The 22,522-nt window shown below is 33.7% G+C and overlaps 2 protein-coding genes and 1 pseudogene across 2 annotated transcripts; 2 read left to right on the forward strand and 1 right to left on the reverse strand.

Annotated features, from left to right (window-relative positions):
* Positions 1-6,073: 6,073 nt before the first annotated feature.
* Positions 6,074-8,617, reverse strand: LOC145141349 (BAG family molecular chaperone regulator 4-like). The gene is made up of 4 exons (XM_079074634.1): positions 8,376-8,617; positions 6,743-7,041; positions 6,429-6,575; positions 6,074-6,325 (listed from the first exon to the last, which is right to left on the reverse strand). The coding sequence occupies exons 1-4, from the start codon at positions 8,533-8,535 to the stop codon at positions 6,182-6,184; spliced, it is 750 nt and encodes a 249-aa protein (XP_078930760.1). The 5' UTR covers positions 8,536-8,617; the 3' UTR covers positions 6,074-6,181.
* A 1,767-nt stretch (positions 8,618-10,384) lies between these two features.
* Positions 10,385-13,840, forward strand: STIPL1 (GC-rich sequence DNA-binding factor-like protein with Tuftelin interacting domain-containing protein). Its single transcript, XM_079071473.1, has 2 exons — positions 10,385-10,550; positions 11,207-13,840. Exon 2 carries the CDS (start codon positions 11,226-11,228, stop codon positions 13,755-13,757), a length of 2,532 nt encoding a protein of 843 aa, XP_078927599.1. The 5' UTR covers positions 10,385-10,550; positions 11,207-11,225; the 3' UTR covers positions 13,758-13,840.
* Positions 13,841-15,280: 1,440 nt separating this feature from the next.
* On the forward strand, positions 15,281-17,549 carry LOC145139500 (septin and tuftelin-interacting protein 1 homolog 1 pseudogene; annotated as a pseudogene).
* Positions 17,550-22,522: the final 4,973 nt, after the last annotated feature.

Below are 22,522 nucleotides of genomic sequence, written 5' to 3' on the forward strand. Positions count from 1 at the left end.
CTTTCCAAGTAAACAAGATTCACACGTTTCATCCGACTTGAGGTCGAATGATTCCAACACTCCATCCTTTTGGAGTTGGGCTATGCGCTTCTTGTTGACATGTCCAAGACGACAATGCCACAAGCATGCTTTGTCCAAACCGTTGGACGAATCAATATGCAACACATTATTTCCTAAGTTATCTACAACATTCACAGTTTCATATACTCCATTACAAGGCAATGCTTCAAAATAAAAAGTACCATTCAATAAAGCATTAATAGAACTAATTTCATTATTAAACGAAAATCTAAAACCTTGTCTGTACAAACCATGAAAAGAAATAATGTTTCTCGCCATTTCCGACAAGTAGCAACAATCATTCAAATCTAAACCTAACCCACTACTAAGCACTAAAGAGTAAACTCCAATCTTGGTGACAGGCGACGCTTTCCTATTCCCCATGATCAGGTTCATCTTCCCATGCTCTACATCCCTACTTCTTCTTAGACCCTGCAAATCAGAACAAATGTGAAAACCACATCCTGTATCAAGGACCCAAGAACTAGCATGTGATGAGTTATTAGATTGAATAGCGTAAATACCTGCGAAGGTGGGCTTTATCTTCCCATCCTTGATGTCTTGTAGATACTTCAAGGCAGCTTCGTTTCCAATGCCTTTTCTCATGGCAGTAGAAGCACTCTGCTTCTTTTGGGTTGGTAGAAGGGGTAGCAGAACCAACTTTGGTCCCACTAGAAGAGGATCCATCATGGGAATTTCCCTTGTGGCTCTTAGAAGGAGCCTTCCTCTTCTTCCATTTTCCTTGACCAATAGCCAAGACAGGGGCAGCAGTAGTAGGAGCAGATGCAATAGATTTTCCTTTTAGATTACTTTCAGCAGTCCTTAGCAGGCCTTGAAGCTTGCTCAGAGTGACCTCCTCCTTGTTCATATGATCGGTCATACGAAACTGGTCATAACAAGGAGGCAACGAGTGTAGAATGATATTTATGGCTAGCTCCTCATCGAAGTTCACATTCAACTTCAGCAAGCGGTCCACAAACCTTTGCATTTTCTGCAAGTGGGCCGTGATGGACTCTCCATCCTTCATTTTGGTAGTGATCATCGAGGCGATGATCTCGTACCTCTCCTGCCTAACACTTTGATGGTACCTTTCCATCAAATCTTGGTGCATCTCGTATGGATAGTAGTCCTCGTAGGAGTTTTGGAGTTCAGCAGTTATTGTAGTGAGCATGATACAATGCATCTTAGTATCATCTCTTTCATGAGCATCATACGCAGCAATTTCCTCAGGAGTAGCAGTATTTGGGTTAACCTCCTTCAGCTCCTTGTCGAGAACATACTCTTTGTCCTCGTAGCGAGTGACCATGCGAATGTTGCGAATCCAATCGTTAAAATTGGATCCATCGAAGATCACCCTCCCACACAAGTTCATGAGTGAGAATGAGCCAGAAGGGGTTGAGCCAGAAACGTTGTTGTTTGGAGTAGACATCTGAAAAAGAAAAGGAACAAAGTTTAGATTAGATAAGAATCCCCATTTAAACACCTAAATGAGAAATTAGGGCTAGAATCCAACACAATTATTTACAATTCAGAATAGGGATGTCGTAATCTAATTGCAAATAATTTGAAGGTAGGTAAATGACGATTTACCAATTTCCACCATGAAAAACGAAAAGGATTTTAAGTTTTAAATGAATTGAAATTCCTAGATTCTTTTGAGATTTATTGAAATTTTCAATGACATGTTTAAATCTCGATTATGCCCTTCAAGTTTGTGACTAGGATACCGAGGATCACAAACAAGGTGTGAATAACCATGCAAATGTGCTTGGTACTCTTGATGTCATTTATCACCTAATCAATGTGTCGGTTAGCCACACATGCTCCATCAATCTATGATAAACATCGAGTCACCCTTTGTCACCTTTGCTAGTCCCAAATTAGTGTTTCGGTTAACCACACACGCTCCACTAACGACTTGGTAAGGTGCAAAGTGCAATTTCATGGAATAGCATACATTTTCACATTTTTCCTAAAGTAACTAAGATTGGGAATTTATAAAAACATTTAGTTACTTTATATAATCATTATACTTATTAATAAGAAATTAATTGTCCTATCCTACCCGTTCGGCTAACGACCCTCCACCAATCAAGGAAGCAGTGGGTGAGAGTGGACACCCATCAAACCACTATTTTATAGGCAGTAACCTTATATCCCACTTATAGACCGGCTTCGTGAATGAGGTCTACTAACGGTAAGACTGACTCGTCTTATACATATATATATATATATATATATATATATATATATATATATATATATATATATATTAACCTCTTAATATTATAATAGTATAAGGGTTGAATTTTAAACTTTTAAAACTCTAGGGTTTAGAATTTAAATATTTCAAGATTAAAACCTTTTTAATTAAAATTTAAATTCCAAAACTTGATGACCAGTTTTGAAACTTTTTCAAAAACTTCTTGATCAAATTAAAATAATTTAATTAATCAAATAATTTGTCATTATCTAAATTTGACATAATTCAATTAATGGCAAGATAATTCACATCAAATAATACAAATAATTATCTTTATCATATAAACTAATAATTATCTTATGGATTAACAATTATCTTCTAATTGGATTAAGATATGCATTACCATAACAGATAAAAACGAATTTTAATTAAAGAAACAATTTATGGTAATCCTCAAAATCCAATCTTTGCCAAAATCCCGAAAATATGCATTCTGACTCGCCACCACGTCGTGGCAAGATATGCCACGTCATGGTCATCAGGCAGATGCAAAATCGAAAAAAAAAGAACTTTTGCTTTGAACAATTAAGCATATCATCAAATATAATAGAAAAACAGCCTAGACTCTGATACCATTGATGAGTTTTGAGCAAAACAACAATCATACGGTGCACATGCAAACCCTAAAGCTTTGGATCTAGTTTTTCTAATTGTACATGCAATAATCATCCAAAGCTTGCAAACCCTAATCTAGCATACATAAAATCAAAAATCATAACTAAAACTAAGTTAGGATGTTACCTTTCAATTGTAGCTAGATCTTTAACCTTTGAGAGCTTTAATATCACAAGTGTAATACCTCTAATCGATCACAAACACCAAGAGCAAGTTGGAGAATATGAGAGAGAGAAAGAGAGAGGAGGAGGAGGAGGAGGAGGAGGCTCAAAATCGGATCTAAGATCCGTCTAGGTTTTCTGGTAGCCGAAAATGTGATGCCAAAGGGTTCCTTATATAGCTGAAGAATTAGGGTTTCAGTCAAAGACCTTATCCGGTTGCTTAGGCTCCAAGCAGCCCATAAGATCCTTCTAGAATCCTTATCATGGACGAAATCCTTATGGGTTATCCATAAGATTTCGTCCACCCCTATCCATAGGGATCCTCATCCCATTTTGCAATTATCACAGAATTACAATATTAGTCCCCTTAATTTAATTAATCTCTTTTGACCACAAAATTAATTCTAAATTAATTCTTGACCAATATCAATTAAATAATATGATTTCTCTTTTAATATATTATTCACATAATATTTTAATAAATCATAATTAACCTCTTTCTCTATAATTCATACAGTCAAGTTGCTTTGGTGAAGGCAACCCAAAAGGACCATGCTACTATCGGGTCAAGTACATACAAAATATAGTTATGAGCTTAGACACATAATCCAACATTTGGGATGTTACATTATTGTTGCGTTCGTTTTTTTTCCGAATAAACGGTTTTGTAATTTTTGTATGATCAATTTCTCTTTCATTTGATTGTTGTGTTCCTTCATCAATTCCTTCTTATCGACAATATCACTCTCTCTTTCTTTCATTCTTGTACTTTATGATTTTATTCCAGCTACACACTCGTCACCACTAAATATGCACCTCTCTCAGGAACTCATGTTAATAATGTTTTTTTCAACATTCTTGGTGTATTTTTTTGTCTGTGAAGATTTTAGGGTCATTTACTATTGAAAATTCATTTTGATATTTGTTTTGTACTAAATTTGTAAGATGTTATAAAAGTAAGAGATGGTTGGATTCCAATGTTCACAAATCAAATCCATGTAATTTTTTATGTCGATTCATATTACTATACTCTAATTTATGTTGATTCAAGTCCTTTTACTAGTAATTTTGAATGAAACATCATATGGACTTGTGACTTTGTAATAGAAAAAGAATCTTGGTGCTGAACTAAAAAGAAATTATACCAGTTGTTTCTCAGAAAGCTTGGGTATATTATTATGGCATGCAAGGAATCGAGGTTGTTTTCTCCGATTGGCAACTTGGGATGGTATACTATCAAATTTTCTTTATTAACTTTATCTTATTTGATTTATAAAAAGAAAACAAAAAAAGAATTTATGGTTATTTACATTGGTTGTAAGGGAAAGTGAAAATCTTTGACTACAGTTCCTTTCTCTTACATTGTATATGTAAGAGTCTCTCACCAACAAATGGAATGGTAACTCAGTCCATGAATAGACTGGTGTACAAACATATAACTAAAATAAATACTATATAAGTATTATTAAGTACGAGAGTGTGAATATGGCCGAAGTAGTGACTAGTGGTATTCTGTGTAGGTTAATCAGAACTTGGTCACCCCTAGACCTTTTTCCATCAGCTTTGACATTATCAGATCAAGTAAGTTTCATGACTCTACATATTATTATATGTTACGTGGTATGTGCTTTTGTGTTATGTTTATATGTTTAGTTGTATCAACCTTCTTCTCAAAAGAGACAAGGGGAATGAGTTATAGTCTTGCTCTCGAAAGAGACAATGGGAACTAGTTATAGTCTTGTTCTCGAAAAAGACAAGGAGAATCAGTTTACAACCTTGCTCTTGAAAGGGACAAGGAGAATCAGTTACATGCTTACGTGTGCATATGACAATATATATAGTCATTTATGCTCACTAAGCTTTATGCTTACCCGTTGTTTATTAATATTTTTCAAGATCCACCGTGATAGTTAAAGGGAAGGACACGACATGAATGTTATTGTGCACACATTTATAGTTTAGACTACTATATTATGACATTTCACATTTAATATTTTGATTTAAAGTTTAAGACTTCTGCTATATTATTTTATTCACGTTTTTCATTTGACCTTAATTTATAATAAAGAGTTTTCCTAGGTTTTTATTTTGAGAAAATGTGTTGATGAATTAATAAATAAATCATGGTTTATTACATTAGTTTAAACTATAAAAAAAAATGGGATGTTATAGCATAATGCATACCCTTACGAAATGTATATGTTTATATGTTTTTGACGTGTCATGACATGACACTGCTATGTACTTCTAAAAAAAGGTCAAAGGGTATGCTTTTAATACATAAACAAAATGCATAGCTTCGGCCCACATCAATAGTCATGTGGCTGAGAGGGTTTCAATAAATCGATTTGATCTTATTAAACGAAAATCCAAATTGATTTCTGTTTCAAGACATGGATTCAAACCGTTCAAGCTAAATTCAAATCTAAGTGGTGGTGGTGACAATGGTGTAGCAGAGGTGATGGTGATAGTGGCTAAGGTGGTATTAGTTAAGGGGCATAGGGGTGGAGGTAGTAGTGGTGGCAACGGCAGAGGTGACAGTGGTCGTGGAGTTGGCGGTCGAAGAAAACCATTGAAGAAAAAAGCATGAAAAGTTAGGGCGGGTTTTTTTTTGTGGGTTAGAAGGTATGTAGTATTTAAGACTTTTGTCATCTCTTCTACAAAAAGAGGACGCATAAATCTTTTTAGATTCTCAGTCTTCTAAAAACAAACAGTCTTCAGGAGAAATATCTAATAAAAATTTCAACCCTCCCGCAAATAGCATAGCTGAAGAAGACCTTCTAAGAAAACACATGCCACCTAAGAAAACGTTGGTTCTATCCGTCTGTCATTTTTTTTTTAATTATCAATTTTCAATCACATTTTCATTTCTTGTCAAATCAAGCAATAAGAAAAAACCCACAATCATATTTATATTTCTTCTCACAACACATACACAAAACCCACCCAACCAAAACAAAAAACAAATAGGACATATAGCAATCAATATTTTCATTTGATATAAATATTCCAACCAATTCAAAATTATATTCATCATCAAAAATAATGGTATAACTTCAAAACAAATACCTGGTGACTGTAACTATTCAAACACTTCCCATTCTTGAGTAGCCTTTGTAGCAGAAGCTTCCGGAACATTGCTACTTGGGTTTGGGTTTGGATTTGGATTCGAGTTTTTTACCTTGAGATCATCCAATTTCTCCACAAGGCCCTGTACGCGTCGCACCTGGAATATTTTACACAATACGATAATTTGACTATTTTGTGAAATGTCTAAAATACCCTTTTTTTTTCTCAATAGTAGCATTAGAATATTCTACAACACTAACCTCCAACTTTCTTTGTATTCTCCCTTCTCCTTGAGCATCAATTCCATCAAGTTTCAGCAGCTGCCTCATCAGCATCTCGGTTAAGAAAAGAAAATCTTTATCTGAAACCTGAGTCCCTGAACACACTACTGCCTCTAGGCTTCCCACCTACAAATTACAATACAATTTATTAATTTTAAATCCATCACTTTCTGCCTTTAATTTCAAAGTTCTGTTTGATAAATTTGGTCAGTGTTCCAAACTACTATATTTTTGGGACGAAAACTGCAAAAATCAGCTAAAGACATAAATGCCCTTCACATCCTCATCATTACCTGTTCTGCAAACTCATCATTTTCCTTTCTAACTAAACTAACAGCCTCAACCCCTTTTGATATCTCCTTCACTTCTTCTTCAACCTGTTCAAGATTCTCTTCTTCTTTTTCTTCATGTTCTTCTTCATCTTTATCTTTATTTTTGGTAGGTGAATTTTCAGTTAATATCACCTTTGCATTGTCCTTCACTCCTACCATATCCAACCTTTCATTCTCATCTTTTTCTTTTCCTCTAAATAACAGGTTTTGAGCTTCAGGCTCTAAACCAGTTGCTTTTGCAATCTCCCTTTTCAAATCACCTTCATTAACATAAACATATTTCACAAGTATAAGAAAATACTTGAATGAACCATTATGTCAGATTCTCTCATTGATTCATTAAGTTAAAACGAAACTGATAAATACCAAACACTTCCATTTACAGATTACACATTTGAAAACCATAAATAAATTTCTAAAAGAAAAGCACAGCCAAACAATATCTTCCTTTCCTACTTAAAGAGGAATCATGAAGATATACTCATATACAGGTTAATTTTCCCTCCAAAAAGGCTAAAAGAAGAATGAATACAGACATACAGCCAATATCTACACTCTACATATCAATTCTTTTAGAATTAAGAGCATGAAGGAGGCAATATACTTTAAACCACATAATAATTACTATGAATAACATAGTTCTGATCTTCTTAGAATTACTCTTTAGAGCATCAAAATACAAAAACCGAATTCCCTCGCATCAATAAATGCAAAAGTTTGACTAGTCATGTAATTTAATGAACGTGTTTGACTAACAATCGAATATCTAATATATTACTGAATAATGATGAAAATAGAGGAAGCTTGTTGATACAAGTCAAACTTATGTGTGTTTTCTAACGATTAGCAAACTTTGGCAAAAGGGAAACATTGCCTTAAGGACAACCCAAAACAGAAAATGTTGAGTGTATTTTAGAGCAGATGGAATGTCTTTTAGGGTTTTGGAAAGTGATAACATAAGAGTCAAAAATGTCATGTTTGCTAAATGGTAAACCTTCCTTATAGGAATGAAGATCATTCTTTTTCTATAACTCTCATATGTTTGTTGTTTTTGAGGGACATTGATCACTAAAATCGTACAAAATCGAAGGAAAAAAGAAAGCTGAGGAGAAAAAAAATCCCATGTCAAATCCTAATATATTGAATGTTGATTTGGGGAAAATGGAGAAAATAAGCTATAAAAAATGATGATTTAAGCATCGACGTTGACCTAATTTGGCCAAAAGTAAGTTCATACTTTGCTTTTGAGTGTCAAACAAGTTACAGATCCACGTTGAACCTAGATGAGTCAAACAAAAGACTTGATAAATATATTAAACTACTATGAATCTACTAAAACAATAAAAATAAATTAGGTTTTACAAACTGAAAATGTTTTAGGATTTTAAAACTAAAAAGCATTACGTTAAACCTCTAATATCAAAAGGGGATTACGTTTAGAGGAAGGAGGGCAATATAACACGGTAAGCATCCAGACGCAGTTCTATTTTGAAGACTGAAGTTGTATACGTAGATTAACATCACCATAAACACATACAGACATGTTACAAGTAATATAAACAACTGAAATTTGAAAGAAAGTAAGGAATTATACCGAAAGTGGATTGGGGAAGGACGAAGACATCGAAATTGTTGGAACCATAAGACACTTGAACCTTGATGTTACTGGCACCAGTATGTTCAACTTCGTTGCCGGTGGTGGTGGTGGTAGTGGTTGGGGCGGCGGCGGCTGCTCCTCCGCTTTCTTCCATCATCCGCAAAGCAGGTTAGTGGCGGTAGTCGTCGAGGTGAAAAATAAATCGAAAACTTTATGCGACTACTTCTGACTTATGGTGGGGGCAAGCTGCATCAAATACCAACTAAAAAGCGAAAATAAAATGGATAATCGCGTAACGGAGTCGGTTTAAAAAAAATACCGTATGCGTGTAGGTTAATTGGAATTCAAATTTGTGTGTAAAATGTAAATGTAAAATGTAAAAAACATAATATTACAATGTGTTCGTGTTTAAAAAATTCAATTCGGTCTTTATATGATATTAAAATGTTTTTTTTTCCGTTGTAAGATTAGTTATGAATTAAATAAACTAAAGGTTTTTTTTATGTTGATCGTTTTTATCATGTTTTATTTTAGTGTTTTCATGTTAATAAGCAATACATGATATCATATTTTGTTTAACACGAGGAAGGGTTTTAACCCATAAATATTGAGTTTCGGAATTAACAACTTAATAAGTGATTTAATAGACTATTTTGGGGTATTTTGAACTTAAAATATTAAGTTGACCCATAGAAGGGGATTATAATCTTTTAACACCTTGTAATGATATTAGGTGTTTTATTTGGGAATTTTTGGAGGTAGAAGTGGCATAACTCATGATTAGAAGATTTTTGGTGTTGCAAGCTCAGGACTTAAGGTGAGTACAATTACTTTGGAACACTATCCCCACTATATGATTATGTTATATGTGTTTCCCATTATTTAAAGTAAATGCACGTATATAAATATGATTTCGACACTATGTATCCCTTATGTGTTTTCCTTTACATGATACTATATTTTATAATTCGGGACGTCCTAATTAAATAAAAGGCATGTTTTGAAAATGTTTTGCATTGAGGGGCTTTATCTTATTCTTTGTTAGTAAGAATTCATATATTCTTGACAATTGTGTTTTAGAACCTCCGGGAATGCACATCCCTTATTATTGGTTCTATGTCTTGAAACTATTTAACATATACTTGATTGGTAGTTGCTTGTATGTGGATTATTTGCGCACTCATGAAATTATAATTTTCAGAAATGATTTTGGTTGATATAAAGCTAAAATGCTTATTTTGAGAAAAGAGATTTTTGGCATCCTACTTGTTGCATGCATGCATATCATGCAAGAATGAGTGTGATTTTGTGGTCTCGAGTACCTAATGGACATTTGTTTTTGTTTGTCATTTGTTTGTGAGTAAATTTCTAGATAATCCTCACGTGCACGAGTAGAAGCTTGCTACCCCTTGTGTGACCTAGGTTTGGATGGCCCTAGTGCCTTGTTTGTGGGTGTGAGGGTGACTCAACAATTTCGTCTGTCGTACATTCTTCAGACCCGACCATCATTATTTTGTTGTCGGATGTGAGTATAAAAATTGACTGTCTGTCATGAGTTTTTCGCATCTGACGTTTGTTATGAGTTAGACTTTAAGATTGACAAAATGTTGAGAGTAGTTGCATGTATTGCATCTTGCTTATTGTCATTCATCTTAGATCAAAGTATAATTTTGACCGAACCACATGGACATTTACTCAAAAAAATAAATTGTAAAAACTCAAAAGAATTAAAGTTTTGTTGGCAATATACTTTGTATATTCCAAATTTGGATTCATAGTTTTTTATTCGAATTCGTATACTAAATTTAGATAACTTTACATTATATATTTTTTTATACGAATTCCAATACTAAATTTAGAAAACTTGATGTTTTGTAATTATGTAAAAATCTTAGACGTGTATATTTATATTTTTTATTTTTATTTTTATTAATAATTATTTATTTAGTTTATTTAATTTTGGGATCCCTTTAATTTTTGTGTTTAGAATATGAAATTAGGGCTCAGTTCTTGTGTTCACAATTCGAAATTAAAACTCTGGCTCTCGTTCTCTTCGTCTCTCTCGCTCCATCTGGTTCACGGCTTCACTATCCTGGTGTTTATTAATCACCTGTTCATCCCACTCCATACAATCGTCTGTTGCTATTCATCGTAAATTCGGTTGTTCAGAAGGTATGTCTTTTTGCAACTCTTAATATGTACACCGACACAATTTTGAGGAGATATCTTATATTTCTGTGACATTACATTGACAAAACCATCAAACAGCGCCTCAATTTCATGTACAACTCTTCATATCTGAAAGCTTCTCGAGGAGTTCCTAGGGTGAAGTAACAGTTTGTATAATTTGAAATTTTTTGAAAGAGTTTCCCCTTTCTTCACGTTTTTCTAATTGTTAGATATTGGCAAATGCTTTTTTGTTTTCTTCAATTTAGTTTGAAATTATCAAATTCAGAATATTTGAATTTGATTAGGTTTCATTGAACTAAAAGCGTGGTTGTTTTATAATTATTAGTTCATTTAGTTGCCTCGATTGGGAACCAAAAGTGAAAGTTCTTGCTTTTTTTATTGAGTTCTTGTTTTTTTGTAAACTGTAATTTTGTCCTTCCTTGTAAATTGTAGTCATGTGGTTATTAATGATCCAGTTTTTGGTAACCTAGATACTTCAAAAAAAATTCCAGTTGTTAAAGTGATTGACCAAAAAGTTTCTATACAAACTAAAAGCAAATTGTCACTAATCTCTAAATTTCCTTTCACATATATGAAATAAAGTAGCACTTGCAGCTTATACCCTCATATACTTACAACAAGGTTGAATCTTTTCACAGGTTATTTTCCTGAGGAATCATGGAAGATGATCAGGAAAGGGAGAGATTTGGGATGGAAAACGACTATGAAGATGGCCAATGGATTGGTAGTGAATTCTATGGAAAACGCAAAGAAAAACGTCACCAAACCAAAGATGATGTCCTCTATGGTATCTTTGCTTCTGGTGACTCAGATAGTGATTCTGAAGGTAACTCCAAGAAAAAAAGAAAGAAAGGTTTATCCAAAAAACAACAAGATCTCACTAAACCACTCAATTTTGTATCAAGTGGGATTGTAATGCCAAATGAAGAGATCGATAGCAACACAAAACAGGAGAACCAAAAAGATGATCCAGATGATGACAGCATGCCAGGTTTAGGTCAAGGCCTCGGTTTCAATTCAAACAACATCAATGATGACAAAAAAGAGGTCAACGAAAACACCATTGACTTTCTTCCAACAGCATTTGGTAAAATGATCAAAGAAGGTGCACTTCAGAGGCGCGAAAAGGAAATTGAAAAGTCCAGATTAAACAAAAAGTCAACTAAACCAGGTTTGGGAAAACGAGAAGCAAAAGATGAGGGCAATGTTGGTGTGTTTGAGAAGCACACAAAGGGTATTGGTATGAAATTGCTTGAAAAAATGGGGTATAAAGGAGGTGGTTTAGGGAAGAATGCACAGGGGATTGTTGCTCCAATTGAAGCAAAGTTGCGCCCCAAGAACATGGGAATGGGGTTTAATGATTATAAAGAGGCAGCTAATGCTCCAACATTGCAGGATTCAGTTGATGAGATTAAGGTTTTACCTCAGACTCCTGGGATTCAACAAAAAGAGAAGCCATGGATGAAACAAAGCAGCTCAAAAAAGAAGAAAAAACAATACGTAACTGCAGAGGAGCTATTGGTGAAGAAACAAGAACAAGGAATCGATGTAGTCCAGAAAGTGTTCGACATGCGGGGCCCACAAGTTCGCGTGTTGACAAATTTAGAAAATTTAAATGCTGAAGAAAAACTAAGAGAGAATGATAAGCCAATGCCAGAGCTCCAACATAATCTCAATTTAATCGTTGACTTAGTTGAACTTGACATACAAAAAATCGACCAACAATTGAGAAACGAAAGGGAGACAGTTGTCACTTTACAAAAAGAAAAAGAAAAGCTAAAAGACGATGCTACCCTTCAAAAGAAACAACTCGATAGCATGGAAGAGATAGTTACTATAATGGACAATTTAACCAACGAAAGCTTGTTAGGAACATTAACTTTAGACTCCCTTGCCACGTCATTTACTGACTTACACAAACGATTCCCAAACGAATACAAAATTTGCAGCTTACCTAGTATCGCTTCCTCTTTAGCATTACCTTTATTCATTAGAGTTTTCCAAGGATGGGACCCACTTCATAACCCATCACACGGGTTAAACGCAATGTCAGTATGGAAAAATTTATTAGAAGGAGACGAGATTTTCGATTCACCTTACACTCAGCTTTTCATGGAGGTTGTGTTTCCAGCTGTCAGAATCTCAGGGACGAACACGTGGCAAGCGCGGGACCCGGAACCGTTGTTAAGATTCCTAGATTCTTGGGAACAGTTACTCCCTCACTCTGCTCTTCAAACCATACTTGACAACATTGTCATGCCTAAGTTAACATCTGCTGTTGATTCGTGGGATCCACGTCGCGAAACCATTCCGATACACTCGTGGGTCCACCCATGGCTTCCGTTGTTAGGTACAAAGCTTGAGAGTTTATATCATACGATACGGAATCGGTTAGAAAGTGTTTTGCACGCGTGGCATCCGAGTGACATGTCAGCGTACTATATTTTGTCACCATGGAAGACTGTTTTTGACCCAACAAGCTGGGAACAGATAATGGTTAGATATATTATTCCTAAGTTATTGGGTGTGATGCATGAGTTTCAAGTCAACCCTGCGGATCAGAAGCTTGACCAGTTTTATTGGGTGAGGAATTGGGCTTCTGTGATTCCGATTCATCACATGCTTCATATAATGGATGTGTTTTTTAACAAATGGCAAGAGGTTTTGTATCAGTGGTTATGTTCAAAGCCGAATTTTCAAGAAGTGACAAATTGGTATTTGGGGTGGAAGGATTTGATTCCAGCTGAGCTTTTATCAAATGAGCATGTGAGGTATCGGTTGAATATGGGTTTGGATATGATGAACCAGGCGGCAGAAGGGCTGGAGGTGGTGCAGCCAGGGCTGAGGGAGAATATAAGTTACTTGAAGGCGCGTGAACAGAGGCAGTTTGAGGCTCAGAGGGCGGCGGCTGCACAGGCGGCAAAGGGACGGGTGGATGAGATGGGTGGTGGTGGTGATATGAGTTTGAAGGAGGTTATTGAGGTTCATGCACAGCATAATAATTTGTTGTTTAAGCCGAAAGTGGGGAGAATGCAAGATGGACATCAGGTTTATGGATTTGGGAATGTGAATGTGATTATTGATTCTTTGAATCAGAAGGTGTTTGCTCAGACTGATGATAGGTGGTCTCTTGTGACACTTGAGCAATTGGTGACACAGGAGAAGAATTCTGTTGTGAGAAGGCGTTGAGTTGTGAAATTTATAGATTTTTTTTTTTCAATCATAATGTTAAAGATATGTGTTTTTGTTAAATAGACTCTTCTTTGATTTCATATCAATTATTAACAAGTTTATCCAAAAAAAAATGACAAAAAATAGATGAACCTAGTGTGCAGATAGGTTTTAACTTTATATATGTATTTCCTCTAAACCATTTTCCAAATGTAAAATGTCTTTAACAAACCTTATATCCTATTTTTTTCATGAACAAAAAACACAACTGTAAAAATGAAGTTTATGTTATGGAAAACAAAAATTACAAAGCATATAATTATGAATTGTGAAATGCATTTTAAACATATAAAATATTTTTTTTCCTTTTAAAAAAATTAATTGAATGTAATTGATGTCATATTATTCATATGTTTAACTATTTTAGCATACTTAATTATTAACTATCAGACGTTTTTTAGTTTTGCTTTGAAAAGTTGAAGTATTAATTAAGAAATATATTCAAATTTTAATAAAACTATGTAACTTTTTTAAAATTTAAATATAAAAGGTTTATATCAAACCAATATAAAATTTACCGTATGTAAAGCTAAAAATATATTTCAATTTTGGTTTCATAATATAAGTTCAATAAAACTTATATTAGTTTTGATATAAACTTTTGACATTTAATTTTTAAAAAAATTATTTAGTTTTATCAAAATTTGAATATATATTTATATTTTATATGTTTATAATCTTAAGGGTTTTTTTGCAAAATATTTGTAAACTTAAGGGTTTTTTCGCAAAAAATAATTCATGGTAACCTGGAAACCTGCTATTGCAGGTAAAAAGGGCAAAACCGGCAAAAAAATGACAAGTTTGCGGTATAAACGAACAAAAAATCTGTCGAAGGGTAAAACCGACATTTTCTGCCAAACTTAAGGCTTTTTATAACATTATCCCCTGTTATTATTATTCATTATTTTATTTTATTTATTTGTTTATTTATTTATTTATTTTTTATCATTGATCAAGAAGTAAAGGCTTTTACTTTTCGTTTTTAATTTTTTTAAGGTTATTATTTTAATCTTTTTCTATATATCCATTTATAAACATACCCCATAATTTTTTTGTTCATTTATTTATTTATTTGCAATAAAGCTAGGAAATATTCAAACATATATTCATACAAGCCGAAAGTTAGTAAAAACTGGTTACTTGGTCTTCACGTTGAAGTAAGGCCCAAGCCGAATCCTTATAGACTTAAAACTTGGACCTCACGTTGATATATTTACATATCTGTATTTGTATCTTTAAATATCTTTATTTACATATTTTTACCATTTCTTGTTTTAGCTTCGGATGGTATCGCCTTCTTCCCAGATCGATATTTTCCTTTTCTTGATTAGATTCTCTTATATATAAGGATCAGGGTAGTAGCTTTTCAATATCAATTTTCCCAGAAACGAGGCTCCAAAAGTTGATTTCAATTCTCCACTCTACCAAAGGGGGATTTTATCACTCCGGTCGCCTGAAGTTGAAACTCGACAATTTTAATGATGATTAGTGTCACACAGTCCTCCGGGTTCGGTGGTGGAGAGTTTTACTCCGGTGAGCGCAGGGCAAAACGGCACCGAAGCAAAGATGATGTGGTCATCAATGATATGTTTGCTTCTGATGACTCCGACACCGATTCAGAAGGTGGCCCCATCAAGAAAAAAGGCAGTAATGATCTGTTCAAAAAGCGACAAGCAAAAGATGAAGAAAATATCGGTGCATTTGAAAAACATACAAAGGGAATTGGTATGAAGTTGCTTGAGAAAATGGGATATAAAGGAGGTGGTTTAGGGAAGAACGCACAGGGGATCGTTGCTCCAATTCAAGCCAAGTTGCGCCCCAAGAACATGGGAATGGGGTTTAATCATTATAAAGAGGCGGCTAATGTTCCGACATTGCAAGAATCAGTTGATGAGATTAAGGTTCCTGGTATTCAACAAAAAGAGAAGCCATGGCTGAAAAAAGAGTATGCAACTGCAGAGGAGTTCTTCGTGAAGAAACAAGAACAGGGTCTTGATGTAGTTCAGAAGGTGTTCGATATGAGGGGCCCACAATTTCGTTTGTTGACTAATTTGGAAAATTTAAACTCTGACGAAAAATTAAGAGAGAATGATAATAAGCCAATGCCGGAGCTCCAACATAATATCAATCTAATCTTTGACATGGCAAAACATGATAAAAAGAAAATCCTCCAGGACTTAAGAAACGAAAGGGAGACATTTGTCATTTTACATAACGAAAAAGAGAAGCTAAAAGACAATGCTGCCCTTGAGAAGAAACAACTCGACACCATTGAAGAGATGGTTAGTGTAATGGAACGGTTAAGCTTGTTAGGAACATTGACTTTAGAATCTCTTGCCACGTCATTCGTTGACTTGCATACAAGGTTTCCCAATGAGTACAAGATTTTCAGTTTGGCTACAATCGCTTCCTCTTTTGCATTGCCTTTGTTCATTAGGGAATTTCAGGGATGGGACCCACTCCAAAATCCAACACATGGGTTAAATGTTATGTCACTATGGAAGGATCTTCTTGAAGAAGATGAGATATTTGATTCGCTTTTCATGGAGGTTGTGTTCCCTGCTGTTGTTAGATTATCTGGCACCAACACCTGGCAAGCGCGGGACCCAGAACCATTATTAAGGTTCCTAGATTCTTGGGAACAGTTACTGCCTCACTCTGTTCTTCAAACCATACTTGACAACATTGTCATGCCTAAATTAGCATCTACTGTTGATTCGTGGGACCCACGTCGCGAAACCATTCCTATACACTTGTGGGTCCACCCATGGCTTCCGTTATTAGGCCCGAAGCTCGAGACTTTATATCATACGATACTTAATCGTTTAGAAAGTGTTCTGCACGCGTGGCATCCGAGTGACATGTCAGCATACTATATTTTATCACCATGGAAGACGGTTTTTGATCCAATACGATGGGAACAGATAATGGTTCGATACATCCTTCCTAAATTATTGGTTGTGATGCATGAATTCGAAGTCAACCCAGTTGATCAGAAGCTTGACCAGTTTTATTGGGTGAGGACTTGGGCTTCTGTGATTCCGATTCATCACATGCTTCATATAATGGATGTGTTTTTTAACAAATGGCAAGAGGTATTGTACCAATGGTTATGTTCAAAGCCGGATTTTCAAGAAGTGAGAAAGTGGTATTTGAGTTGGAAGGATTTGATTCCATCTGAGCTTTTATCCAATGAGCATGTAAGATATCGGCTTAATATGGGTCTGAATATGATGAACCAAGCGGCTGAAGGGCTGGAGGTGATTCAGCCAGGTTTGAGGGGGTTTGAGGCTCAGAAGGCGGCTGCACAGGTGGAAAAGGGGTGTGCGACAGAGGAGATGGGTGGTGGTGGTGGTGGTGTTGATATGAGTTTGAAGGAGGTTATTGAGGTTCATGCACAACAAAATAATTTGATGTTTAAACCTAAAGTCGGGAGAATGAAAGATGGACATCAGGTTTATGGATTTGGGAAAGTTAGTATGATTATAGACTCTTTGAATCAGAAGGTGTATGCTCAGATTGAAGATAAGTGGTCTCTTGTAACACTTGAGCAATTGGTGAAGCTGGAGAAGAGTTCTGTTTTGAGAAGACATGCATTGAGTTTTAAAGATTTTGGATTTTGGAGTTGAGTCATAATGTATGTGCAACAATTTGTTTTTTAGTCATGTTAACATGTGACTTGATATTTTGGTAACTCGACCCAAAAGGAAGCGAAGAAAACCCAAATGGCGATTGGGAAGGGATAAGTGTTTGGAGATTTACTTGTATATGGGTCCGGCCCTATATAATTGCTAGGGTTAATGGTTATAAGTATTTGTAGCTAAGGATTCAATCACAATAGAAAAGTTATATGGTTTATGCCCATGGATGTTAATTCCTTGTATTGCTTAAAGTTCCTGGTTATCAAGTGTTGAAGGGGCTGGTTATATTTTAAAAATCCAGTAGTCAAAGAGGAAACTAAATTGGTATATTTCTTAGCCATAGATTTTTATATGTAAAACTAAATTACATGTATTACACTATTTATTACACCAAAAAGTAACAAGTTTCATTCAACCACTTTTGATAAAAAAAACTTGGTAGAGATTAAACATGTTTTCCAGAGGTAAACACTCGCTAGGGTTTCCAACAAGCTCCGAAACAATTTGGGCTAAAGCTGGAATATGGTCTGTAGATGGCCAATTAATTAGTAAAGTCCTGCCTTGAATCAAATCAGATCCATTAACCAAAGGTGCTCCTACCCTAAGAACCCCATGAACAACACTACAATCGGAAATATGGTCAATTGTTATATAAAAATAATATTATGAAATGTAACCAAATTACCTTGATGCATTACCACTTTGATTAAGCTTTACCATAAGCATCACCCTTGATAGTGTGCACATTTAGAGTCGATAAAATAACCAATAATAAAATCTGAATGAGACTATATGACCATTTTACCCTTACATAATAACACTCCAAAAAACACATTTAGTTTTTTTTTTTTAATTATCAATTATAACATCAGAGCTATAGAAAAAACAAGAAAGGCTGTCACAAACAACTAGGGCTGTCAAAAATGTATTACGGAATGTGTTACCAACCGAATCAATAAAGTTGGTAACCAATATGTTTGGTAGCCAACTTCTTTGGTTGGTAGTACCGTACCAACTGAGCAATCTTGGTACGGTAATTGTACAAAAACTTGAATATCACGGTAATACCGTACCAACCAATTCATTATATATATATATATATATATATATATATATATATATATATATATATATATATATATATATATATATATATATATATGTTTAGGTTCTATGGAAAACAAAAAACCCTAAAAATCAAAAAAATGCATAAAAAATATATTTAGACATCACAAAAAAAATTTTGAATTTTTTTTATAAAAAATTGCAGTTTTTTTTTAAAAATTCGCTGAAAAAAAAATAAAAAATCAAGTTTTTTTTTTTTTTTTTAATAAAAAAAAAAATTTTAAAAATTTTTTTCAGGGAATTTCTTTAGAAACCTGCGATTTTTTCATATTTCATAAAAAAAGTAAAAAAAAAAAGTTTTGTGATCTTTAGGTATTTTTTTTATGCATTTTTAGGGTTTTTTTGTATTTTTTTGATTTTTAGGGTTTTTTTGTTTTCCAAATAACCCTTCCCTATATATATATATATATATATATATATATATATATATATATATATATATATATATATATATATATACATACTAGCCGTTTACCCACGCCAAGCGACGAGTTCGAATAGTTTCTTTCGACATTTCGTTTCTTTTCGGCGAAAAATGATTAATTTCAATTCAACAATTAGTTTGTTTTAGGAAACATGTCATCCTAAAACGAAGACACAATGTATTGGCAAGTATGACGAAACATTAGTTTCGATTCAATGATTCGTTTTCTTTTCGACGAACATTGTATTTTTTTAATGTATTCGCCACCTTTGTGTATTTTGGATATGTGTTTTCATATATTGAATCCATTACGTCGAAAATAGTTCATTCTAATTCATGATAACATATTTCAAAATTCTAATGGGGGACCTGTGCGATGCTAATGCAATTCCTTTCCGTAGGCATCAAATAGTTTTTTTTTCAGTGAATAGTCTCATTTCATCGATTAGTTATTTTTTGCAAAAATGTTGTTTTCCAAATAACATGTAGTAAATCGACGGGATATAAGTGTTAGTTGGTATTTTATCGACATATTTGTAATGTGAGAAAATAGGTTGTCTTTTAATTCATTTGTAAAATCAAATATAGACAACTTGAAGACATCTTAGGGATTAATAACCTTCAGTTTATGAACATCATATATTGATAACTTGAATACATCTTTGGCTAAAATCAGATGTGGATGTGGTCGTTACTGCCACTATTTTGGAAAACAATTTCGTTTCTGTGATTAGGATTTGCAGTTTGGGGGGGGGGGGGGGGGGTGCCTGGGAATTACATGTAAATTGTTTGAACTTTTAGGACCAATTTGTGGCACACCTAATATTTTTATCTCTTTTGGGGGCGGAAAATAGTTTCCTTTTTTGATTCGATGATTAGCTTTTAGTGATTAGGTTTCCTAAAACCTTTGTAGAAAATTAAAATACATTTATTGGGCAGCAGTGAGTGATTACTAATTTACTTGTTGCAGCTTTTGAATTGTTCAAATGATTAAGTTTAATTCAACTTATTAAAAAATAAATTAATTCTAACTGCAACTACTAAGATATGTAAAGAGAACATGTCATTTGGACAATAAAATTAACAATATCAACTAACAAATTATAATGAATGAATTTTAGAAAAAGAATTATACTAATTTTATACTTTTATACATTTAGTTTGGTTACTCTATTAGTCGTTCAAATTATTTTCATAATGTTTTGTCCTTAACGTTTAATTTTATTTAAATATTAAAAAATTAACTAAATTTCCAAACACCAACACCATTTAAAAGATTTTTTTTTCACATTGTAGTACCATTTCTTTTACCTATCCATATTCCACCCAAACACTAAAGTTCTCAAAGATTGAGATAATACATACGAATAATTTTTTAAATATACATTACTTTTCAAACTTTTTAAATATACATTTATTTTTCAAATATACATATGCAGACTTCATCCTGGAACTCCTAGCACAACTACCAGAAGTAATGATAAGTTTCAAAACACCAAAGTTCAACTCAAACTCAAACCTCAATCTTGGCTAAAATAAACGAAATACAAATACAAAATGAATTTCAAAACACCAACCTTCACCTTAAAAACTCGAACTTCCATTTTTGCTAAAAGAAATGAAATACAAATACAGAGGCTTGAACACAATAGTATTTTCCTCAAAGCAAAACTCAATATGAATCTTTGGTGGTACCAGAAAAAGGATTAAAAAATTTCTTTATTTGGATCCGATTTGGATCTTTATTTTTGAAAAAAAAAACATTTTGAAATTTAAATACCAACCATCTTTCTTCTTTAGCTTTGTCATTGAAGAATCAGAACCTTCATGTGCTCTTCATGTACCTGAGTGAGCAGAATTCTAGATCTGGTGATGGAGATGAAGAAGAATAATGAAGTTCATGGTTATGGGAATATGCCGAGACAACTCTTCTTTTATTCCATTATAGTCGATAACACTTAAAGAGTGTATGTACAATAACTACTTACTCCCACTTAATTCGACTCAGTAGTAGGTTGGAACCATATTAGGTGTATGTATAAGATCCAAATAGCAACAAGAGTAGGATAGAACTATATTAGGGGTAGGTTTGTAACAGATGCCTATATTAATAAAAAGCATTGAAAGCAAGATGATATGCTATATATACAATCATATAAATAACAAAAAAAGAAGCAGGATAACACTTGTAAATATCCAATGCGACAGAGGAAATTAAAAAATGTTCACTATATAGTTATTCTAATAAATTATGTCCTACTGTACAAAATGAAATCAAGAAATCTTACATGACTAATTATCCTATTGGCCAAAATCAATCAAATGCACTTAATAATAGGATGCAATATAAAACGTGTGGTCATAACATAACATTTTATACACATATAAAAGACGTGAAAGACCATTACTCAGGATGCCTAATCAGTTTAAGAAAAAAACCCAATATTGATAAAAGATAGAATCAAGCCAGGATAGGCGTAGTCCAAAATGGTATTAAAAGTGCTAATTTAGTATTCAAATTAAACACTGAAAATAACACGATGAATATTCAGAAAAAAGTATTAGAAGCTGATGTTTACAAATTGAACACATCCCTAGTACTTACCTCAAAGTATTTTCCTGAAGCACCATTTCATGGAAATCATTGGCTACCATATGCTATGTTGGGGTTACAATAAGATATCCTACCACATCATGTGTAGGTGTTACCATTACGTGTCCAAAGTCTTAAATTTCCTTTGAGCACTAAAAAACAAACACCATATCTCAATATCAATAATGACAATGTGCGCCATTGATGAACTCCAAATTAAATATAACTAAGAATTTTGATTTTTTATACATGGGATTAGCCTGGAAGGAGAAAGCACCAATGCAAAACTGATAAGAGCAACACACTATAGCGACTTCACCAGGAATAACATTGAAAGTTATTAGGGTAGTTGTAAACAACAAACACTAATTACTTTTTTTCAATATGCTTCGTCAATGAAGCCAACTATTGATGAGAGCTTGCAGGGCACAAATGTATATTACCAAATTCACCACTACTACAAAACACAAAGAGTTTTAAGTGAGCATCTAAAATAAATTCATATCTTAGATACCTTCTATAGGAAAAATGTCATTAAATCACCCAATTAATTAAACTTCGATCCACTGTCGCCAACATCCATGTTTAATAAAGTCAATCTCAATTCAATTTATGATATGAAACACCTAGGTTAGAAATTTGTTAGTTAACCTTAGACTTGTAGACAAACAAGATACAAATAAACAAAAGTGAAAACAGAGTAAACAGAAATCACCAACACAAAGGTGAAATTTATCAAGTTTGATGAACAAGGGGATACCTCTTGATTTGAGAAATTTTATTGCTTAGTTGATGGCGTTGCAGAGTCTGTGACAAAATTTTTCACAAAATCAACATATTTACGATTTCAATCGACGTTCTTAGTGGAACCGGCTACACCCCAAACCATAAATTAAGATAAAAAGAAGTAAAGAAAGACATTGAATGCTTTTGTCTCTTA

Source organism: Lactuca virosa, chromosome 9 (assembly GCF_052849685.1).
Source record: "Lactuca virosa cultivar CGN04683 chromosome 9, Lactuca_virosa_CGN04683_v6, whole genome shotgun sequence".
In the NCBI taxonomy this organism is placed as follows: Eukaryota; Viridiplantae; Streptophyta; class Magnoliopsida; order Asterales; family Asteraceae; genus Lactuca; species Lactuca virosa.

Coding starts and splice junctions, on each gene's coding strand:
- STIPL1 (XM_079071473.1), top strand. CDS start 11,226: ATGGAAGATGATCAGGAAAGGGAGAGATTTGGGATGGAAAACGACTAT.
- LOC145141349 (XM_079074634.1), bottom strand. CDS start 8,535: ATGATGGAAGAAAGCGGAGGAGCAGCCGCCGCCGCCCCAACCACTACC. Junction 7,042..8,375: donor CCTTCCCCAATCCACTTTCG/GTATAATTCCTT, acceptor ATGTTAATGAAG/GTGATTTGAAAAGGGAGATT. Junction 6,326..6,428: donor GAATACAAAGAAAGTTGGAG/GTTAGTGTTGTA, acceptor AAAATATTCCAG/GTGCGACGCGTACAGGGCCT.